Genomic DNA, 9,342 nt, shown 5'->3' on the forward strand with positions numbered 1-9,342 from the left:
CCTCGATGATGTAAGCATAGTTCCAAGTGCCTTTGGGTTTTGAGTGGGGCTCTCTGTAAGTTTGTCATCTTACGCAGACCAGATTTGAGTTCCCTTTTCTTTGTTAAGTTAAACTTTCCTTTAAGTTAAATTAAAATCTGTACCATTTTAAATAAAGGGATTTATAGACACAGACTGACAAGATAGTCTGCATTTTGACCTTAAGTCTTAAATCAAAAGCCACTCCAACATGCATCTAGTCTGCATATCGACACACATACAGAGAAAAACTGACGATATTTACCTAGCTAAGTAAATAATAATTTCGTCAACAATCCAATTCATTTTGAGTTATCTGTGTATCAACTTTCACAACGCAACAGTCATGATGAAATACTGTGACACGTGTTGGTGTGACCAGTGCATCATGGCGGTCACGTGACAATAATTAAAAAAATCTAGGAGACGTGGTCAACTTTAACATTTTTAATTTGCTCTGGATGGTGGACCTACATCCATACGACATGTATACAAACGTGGGTGCATTATCACAAAATTCTTTGATACATGATGCCAGTTTTTCTTTACAGTGTGTGAATGATATTTACATTACATCACTATAGTTACACAGATGTACACAGGCTGTCCCGTCATATTCTCAACTTCCTGTACAAAATATAACTTCCCGTCCTGAGAAACCAACTTCCATCAAACTATAGATTTGCATAGATTTATTTAAATTAAATTATATTAAATAAAAGACGGCAAGTATCCTTAGTATACATAGTTGTCCATATACCTTGGTTAGTAAAAACCTTCGAAACCATTGCCTTACCCAGGCTGCTGACGGAATGTCACTGGTGTCTTTTAAAAAACACTTAGGTATCGCACTTTATCGGACAAAACGAGATTCTGTCTGTTAACTTGTCCTGTTCAATTCAATAAAGCACGAGGTTGAGTCCATTCTTCACGGTACCGAAAATGTAAAAAATAATTTGAAGTCCTATTAATTTGAAGAATAATTTAGAAGCATTTCCTGTGGACAATGGATGGGCCGGACTCATCGTATTCCTGTTTGCTGATCCACATCTGTTGGAAGGTGGACAGAGAAGCCAAGATGGAGCCACCGATCCAGACGGAGTATTTCCTCTCTGGTGGAGCAATGATCTTGATTTTCATTGTGCTGGGAGCCAAGGCGGTGATTTCCTTCTGCATACGGTCAGCAATACCAGGGAACATTGTGGTGCCTCCAGACAGGACAGTGTTAGCGTACAGATCCTTACGGATGTCAACGTCGCACTTCATGATGGAGTTGTATGTGGTCTCGTGGATACCGGCAGATTCCATACCCAAGAAGGATGGCTGGAAGAGAGATTCGGGACACCTGAAACGCTCGTTTCCGATGGTGATGACCTGACCGTCGGGAAGCTCGTAGCTCTTCTCGAGGGAGGAGGAGGCGGCGGCGGTGCTCATCTCGTTCTCGAAGTCGAGGGCAACATAGCAGAGTTTCTCCTTGATGTCCCTGACGATTTCTCTCTCGGCGGTGGTGGTGAATGAGTAACCACGCTCGGTGAGGATCTTCATGAGGTAATCGGTCAAGTCACGGCCAGCCAAGTCGAGACGGAGGATGGCGTGGGGGAGAGCGTAACCCTCGTAGATGGGGACGGTGTGAGTGACACCATCTCCGGAGTCAAGGACGATACCGGTGGTACGGCCGGAAGCGTACAGGGAGAGGACAGCCTGGATGGCGACGTACATAGCGGGAGCGTTGAAGGTCTCGAACATGATCTGAGTCATCTTTTCCCTGTTGGCCTTGGGGTTGAGGGGAGCCTCTGTCAGGAGAACGGGGTGCTCCTCAGGGGCGACACGGAGCTCGTTGTAGAAGGTATGATGCCAGATCTTCTCCATATCATCCCAGTTTGTGACAATACCGTGCTCAATTGGGTATTTGAGGGTGAGGATACCTCTCTTGCTCTGAGCTTCATCTCCTACGTAGCTGTCTTTCTGACCCATACCAACCATGACACCCTGTAACACACAAAGTTAGACACGCACTTAGTACATAGATCGTAAAGAAGCATATTAGGAGTAAATACGGTAAAACGTATACAGTATCTATTTGTTGGGATTTTATAGACAACCTGGACAAAAGGTTTTAGTAGAAAAACTTGATCACTTTAATGTCATCTGTAAACTGATCTACGATTTAAATAACAGAAAGAACTTTCATATAAAATCCAACATGTGTTTATTTATTAGAAGTATTGAATATTGATAGTACTAATTATTCAATATGGTGAACTATACCGAGCTATCAGATGACAGAAGATATGGGATTTATCTGTATATTATTTATTGATTCTTTGAACCCATGGGATGGGAGAGCCAGGGAAATCAAAAACATGAACCTACTTGACCTATGGACCTTAGTTAACAACGCGCTAATATAGAACTGTCTCTCCGTTTTTGTTTGAAGACTCATGCGGCCCTTTCCACAGAAATTGTCATTTTAGCTTTTTCTAGTGAGTTCCATTGATGTAATTAATATTTAATTACTGTCTTCTTCTTTTTTTACATTGTATTTAAATTTAAATATATCATTATGGGATCGTGAGAAAAAAAATCGAAAGTATATTAAATGATTGGAAAAATATATTATCTAATATTAAAGATGAAATGGTGGTTTTCCCATCTATAGATATAGATATATGGCATAGGCCTTCCTACAGACAGATTTCCAAAATAATTGAGAGTTTTATTTTGCTAAAGAATGCCGAAACCGCCAGGAAATAGCAGTTAAAATTCCTGACTGAGGAGGAAATTTGAGATAACTAATAAGAATTCATGTTCACCCTGGTAATACATCACAGTAGTGCCGAGAATGCCTTATCAAAATCTTACGGGGTCAAGTTAAAAGGTCACGACGGGAGTTGCAATCGGATCACGTGATAGGCGGAGTAGGATTTCCTAATAAGGACAGCCCAGCATCAGAAGCACTGGGCCGTTCCCCAGGAGTGAAGGGGGGCCAGTGATGCCAAACACACAGCTGTTACTCAGCATGGCCAATTATAGAGGACTTCTCAGGGATCTATTTATACTTCTCCTTTATACTATTTAAACCAATTTTATCTGTTTTTAATACTAAATGAACTGCTTACTGTCTCCCAGTATTTACTTTCTCAATGATTTCTATTTTCTGTTTAGATATAATAGTTTTGAACTTTCTTTCCCAGAATCTTCTCGCTGCCCCCTTAGATGGCCCCGTAACGCGTGTTGCCCTGCCGCCCGCGTACCAGCGCGGAGACTGATTATACCCGTCTGGAATGTCGCGCGTACCTCCGTAATAAACATGTTTTATGCTCTAAACACAGTACCACTAATTACAGAACCTAAGTGTATGTTATTGTGTGACATTTACACACCACCAAATATCATTATAACTTTCCTAATGACAAGTATAGTATGTGCATTTAAGCGTACAGATACAGAATAATGCACGCACGTGGTCTACACCCCGGCCCCCGCCGGCCGGTATGATTTGAGGGGAAATTTTGAAAATTACTATCTGGGTTTCCTTTTTATACGTGCTACAGTGTACAAACTATCTATACCGAAATATGATTTGTGTAGGCTAGCAAACGATTTATTTAGCTTGCAAGTTCACTGATACTTTTAGAAGTTCCTTTTTTTGTTTTACTTTTAGTTGTATATTAACTTCTTTGTTTTATCCCTACGTAACATTGTTTGAAGTAGTTTTAATCATACTTTTGGTATATGTATAATACCAGATAAGCTACCCTATAGCTTCACTTAGTAACTTCTAGTCTTAATCCGGCTAAGGACTAAAAACTAATTTTAAAGACAAAGCTACCAGTGGACTAACAACTAATATAAAAAGGCAAGGCTACCAGTTATAAGTAACAATACCAACACGCTGACATGACCTAATATCAAATTCTTGTCTATCAGGATCAATATATCAAAAGAAAATATAAAATATTTACAAAGTTTTGAAATTTTGTTTCTATTTCACTTTTAAAACTATTAGCTTACCTGGTGACGGGGCCTTCCAACAATGGAGGGAAACACAGCACGTGGAGCATCGTCTCCGGCGAATCCGGCCTTGCACATACCGGAGCCATTGTCTACAACCAAAGCTGCTACATCGTCGTCACACATTTTGTTTGTTGGTTGGAGTTAGTTCCAAAGTAATACTAAAGACTATTGGTATGGGTGCTCACCCTCTTGTGTCTGGCTTCTACAACAAACTGGTACCGATCTAACACTCTCTCGGTGCTTATATCCCGACGGCCACAGCTTTCCGAGAACTCCACGAACCACTCGGGCACGCTTGCCATATAAGGCGATAGGGGCCTACCTATATGGGCATCGTCGTTTGCATCAGCAACTCGGATAATACTCACGCCTCGTTTTCGCTCTCGGGAAGTATCGTTTTCGAGCGAGAGTAACACAGTAGCCTCATTTGGATTTCAAATTTCCGAAGAGAAGAGTCGGGTTGTCATGGAAATAAAGATGGCGTCTAAGAATTGGTGTGTTCATTCGTTATAGCAGTAATGTCCCTGGTTATAGTGTGGAGTATCGCCTATGTGGTTGGAATCTTATAATTGTCGATTGTTGTTTGTGAAATAAAGGATTTCAAAGGATTTCTTTATTTCTGTCCTTTTTACGGTGAGTCTGTTTGATTTTTACTCAAAATTCACTCCAATGTATGTGTGAATCACTGGACAGGTTAGGGGCCCATTTATGGACATGGTTATCGTGACTCAACTGTATTCACTATACTCAAACGTTTACGCCATTTCTATTTTGAAATGTTCATTTTGAAATATTCTTTTAATTTTATCCTTTGTCCTCTGTAATTAGGACTGAACATTGATTGGTTGACCGATGTCGTTTTTGTACCTACAATACACGTTAGAGGAAAATTCGGTCACATTTACTCTCATACATTTTTCATGCTGTTTGTATTTTTACCAATCTGCTTCACTCATTTGAGGATATCTCATCATCCCTCTGAATAAGACAAGGATCATTCTGATATCTTTAAAAACATTTTTGTTCAAGAAAACCGGATTTTTGTTCTGACTTTCACGTGGTATGAATATAGTTAATGGTATTCTTTTGTTGTATACAATGGGCAATGGTTTACAGCTATATTTGCGCGGTATCTGCATTCTGAGGGTCTGTGTTACACGGCAGTTGTATGTACAGTACTAGTAGATCTTGCTGTTGAATCATCGCCCCACACATACTCAGGCGCACGTGCTAGAGATATGTGAAATTCCTGAACCCGTCTTTTGTTACAAAATTAATGACGAGCATTTGATAAGGATAGATAATATCAAATGGAAAAAAGTTTCAAAATGTATATTTTATAAAAATGATTATGTAAACAGACCAGCACAGTTGTATTCTTTTTATTAATGCCTATATACGTTGCTTACATTGCGGAAGTGCTTGTGCACGGCCACGCCTGTGTTGTGGAGAGTATGTGTTATTCGGCGAGAGCAATTTTAGCAGAATTCGAAATTCATTCACATTGCATTGATATTGGCAGTACCGTGTTGTGTTAGGATGTTTGTCATACAATCGCTCATAGGGAGTAAAGTCCATCAATGACATATTGTAGCAATAAATGGCACACGCCTTTGTTGACAGTGACCATATTGAGACACCGGAAGTTAGACAGTGACGCGTCCGGTATGTAAAGTTGCATAAGACACTGCAATGATGTCATTGTCAGAAGTTTGCACTCTAATAGACCACCTTAAAACCACAATACTGTAGCTTATGGAGGTAACGACTAAAAAAATAATTTGACATATAAAAGGAAATGTATGCATTTTTTGTGTATTTAGGTGTGTCGGTGTTGCAGGTACATTTTAGACACTGTCACTGTTTTTATGAAAACCACAAACCAATCACTACTGGTAGTTTTGATAAAATCCACATTCCTTACACTACTAGTAGACTGGTCGTCAGAGGTTTATATACAAACCATAGACCTAACCCTGACTGTATTTTATATACAAACCATAGACCTAACCCTGGCAGTAAAAAATCCATACAACAAATTTATTAACAAACCATAGACCTAACCCTGGCAGTAATTTCCAAACAAAACCATAACCTAAACCTTACGTTAAATTCCAAACAAAGCCATAAACTTAACACTGTTAGTAGACGGTTTTATACAACTATGGACTGAAGTTGTTTTCGGTAGTCCTGTAGAAGACAGTGACACCGTCAGTGGCCCTTGTCATCAGTGGTTATAAGGGGTCGGAAACCTTCAACACATATTTTATAGTACCGAACATGTAAACGGAAAATTACAAACTAGATTTTGAAAAAGCAATGTTGTACCATATAGTTTATGCAAGCACTTTCATATTACCTGTGTGGGTTTCCTATACCTCGAGTCGAAGGCAAGGAAATATCATTTAACCCAATGTACCTGAAACCTTTATTTAATCGACTCATCCAAACCTATAAAACTAAAATTATAAGTTGCAGTTTTGCTCTGTATGGTACCACTATGTGAGGTACAAAGTATAAATGTTACCACGTGTAGGAAGTGTGACCCCCGTTTACTATTTCCTGCTTACCTAAAGCCTTACAATACTGGGGGGAAACGGATGTTGTCGGGATTATAGGAACATTAGTGTACATTTGTATAAAGAGGTTAATTGTTGTCCACGTTACAAGATAAGACTCAATAAACTCGCAAGTTCTTTCACACAAATGTCCATCCATGTGTTCCTCAAACAAACGCGTCCACATACACGAACAATGACACTTTACTGTCTCACGCGATTGACAATGCCATATATGTACATTCACACAAAAATGAGGACGTTCTACCCCACCTGGTATACTTGTTCACCCTCGACCAATACGATAAACCAGAGATACGACAGACCCGATTTTCCTCACGTCTGACGTAACAACACTATACTACGGGGCACTGTATCTCAGTATATCTGTTGTATATGTTTTATCGTTGTTTACATCGACATGATTATTATGACGAAAGCGAGACTGGGGAAGGTCAAGGCTATCGGGGTTTGATATATTCTGCTGAGTGATCACCACACGCGCGCTCCTCCGAATATAGACTCTGTGCGCGTGCAGTTCCCAGTACTGCACGGTCGTCTCCGCCATATTTCGGCGTGCCCTAGTAACCAAGTACAAACTGACACTTACTGTGTAGTTTCCTGCGTTAATCTGTTACATATGGAGGACCAAAGATAGATCGCTGGCTGACACGCTTAGTAGCTCGGGACAATAACTATGGTATTATCAATGATTTCCCAACGGTTGATACACCGAACCTTTTCAACGTACTGATGATATGTAATTTGTTGCAAACATCCCACGATTTCTTGTAGATAACGGCTCGTCATAATACTAGATAGATAAGCTTTGATGTAAATCCCCACAAGCTACACGATAAATGTTAGTTCGCACACTTGCTTGTTTATAATTCTATCCAAACTTGGTTCATTTTAATTTAGGTACCAATTACTCCTATTATGCAAAGTACACGTGAACTAGTCTATGTATTTATATTGTGACGGGGATGTGATCTTTACTCTTGGGATGTAAACAGCTTTTAGAGGAGCGTGTCCACTATAAGACGTGACCAAAATATTATGATATTATGATTGTTATAATGTATATGTCAGGAAGGTTTAGTCACGGAAGGTTTAGTCACGGAAGGTTTGGTTTAGTCACGGAAGGTTTGGTTTAGTCACGGAAGGTTTAGTCACGGTTAGTCACGGAAGGTTTAGTCACGGGTTTGTTTTACCTTCAGTACCACAGATGAGTCCCGTGTGAAGGAAATGGTCATATGGTGTCGTGGCATGATCACCATGTACAGTTAAAGTTACGGTCTAGTTGTATTTTCTATAGTGAGCATTTGTTATGTTATGGAGGGACTGATTGATGTACAAAAGACGAGTAGGTCGAGGAAAGGGATTTGTTAGAAGTGATAAGTTTTGGGGAAATCACACTTTGTACCTTTATTTATTTTAGTAAAACTACGAACTTTTAAAGTTTAAGTATCAATCATGGAACTGAATCGTCGCAAATGAGGAGCACAGAGCCAAATTCCGCGAATATTCAACCCGTCACATTCCATAGTTTAGAATTGAACAAATCAAAGGGAATAGCCTGGAAGTTGATATACATCGAGATAGACAAGTATTCCACCATGGAAGTTAATATACATCGAGATAGACATGTATTCCACCTTGGAAGTTAATATACATCGAGATAGACAAGTATTCCACCTTGGAAGTTAATATACATCGAGATAAACAAGTATTCCACCAGGATCTCGTTTTCTTATTGAAAGAGTCGCAACAAAACCATAAACAAGTTATCTGTGTGAGATGTTATTTTCGTGTGAAGTTTTTCGATATAGCTCTTGTTTCCTCATCCTGTCGTCCATACACTATCCACGTACATGTGGGCCGACCTATTAGTTACACGTAGTAAGGTACGGAGCCTGCAAATTTTATGAGGATTTTAGGCATGAATATATTAAACCTTATTTTTACAAACGACCAAGTGTTTTCAAGTTAATAGAACTGTTCAATACCAAAATCGTTAAAGATCTAAATAACCTAGGCAAATTTTTGCATTTAAGTACAAAACGACGAAATAATATTGTTTAACTAAATATAATACTGCATGTTCTGTATGTTATACCCACATACAGGTATATTGTGTTTTAATAATCTATGTTATGCATTGTACACTATCGCATCAACTGTAATTTGTGTTATACATTGTGATATCTTGTACATATGTATGTCTACTCTCCGATGTGTTGTAAACATAAGGAAATAAAGAATCTGAATCTGAGCCTGAGATTTATAGAACTAGTTGTTGCGTAACTATTGTATATGTTTTGAGATGTTTCCGAGTTCTGGGATAGTCGTTGTGCGTGATCTACTTCAGTGCTGTCAACTGTCGTGATCGTCTTCCTAAGGAGATGATCCGGATTGTGATGCTCTGGAGTACAAAATGAGGAAAAGTTTGAAAAGCTGTTTTTAATTTCAGTGTTAACATGCTAGTCAAGTCCGTATGTTTCACTAGGACGGGAGGAGGAGCCGTGACTCAAACATCGGGCTAAGAACGGGGTTCGCTTGTTCCTCATTAGTTATACCTAGATGTGTGTCGGGGAGGGGGACTATGACGTAACAAAGACGCCCGAAGATTTGTCGGTCACCTACACGGGTTTCACACAGTCTAGACTTTCGATGTGAATACCGCAGCCCTAAGACTGTATTGTGTGTGGACAGTTAAGCCTACCATCATGTTTACATTGCCTGACCA

The 9,342-nt window shown here is 39.5% G+C and overlaps 1 protein-coding gene across 1 annotated transcript; it reads right to left on the minus strand.

The window, feature by feature from the left end:
* Window positions 1-450: 450 nt before the first annotated feature.
* LOC110459362 (actin, adductor muscle) lies at window positions 451-4,298 on the minus strand. The gene is made up of 2 exons (XM_021511578.1): window positions 4,033-4,298; window positions 451-2,007 (listed from the first exon to the last, which is right to left on the minus strand). Exons 1-2 carry the CDS (start codon window positions 4,156-4,158, stop codon window positions 1,003-1,005), a joined length of 1,131 nt encoding a protein of 376 aa, XP_021367253.1. The 5' UTR covers window positions 4,159-4,298; the 3' UTR covers window positions 451-1,002.
* Between the last annotated feature and the right edge of the window lie 5,044 nt (window positions 4,299-9,342).

The sequence above is a fragment of the Mizuhopecten yessoensis genome, unplaced genomic scaffold (assembly GCF_002113885.1).
Source record: "Mizuhopecten yessoensis strain PY_sf001 unplaced genomic scaffold, ASM211388v2 scaffold10045, whole genome shotgun sequence".
NCBI lineage: Eukaryota > Metazoa > Mollusca > Bivalvia > Pectinida > Pectinidae > Mizuhopecten > Mizuhopecten yessoensis.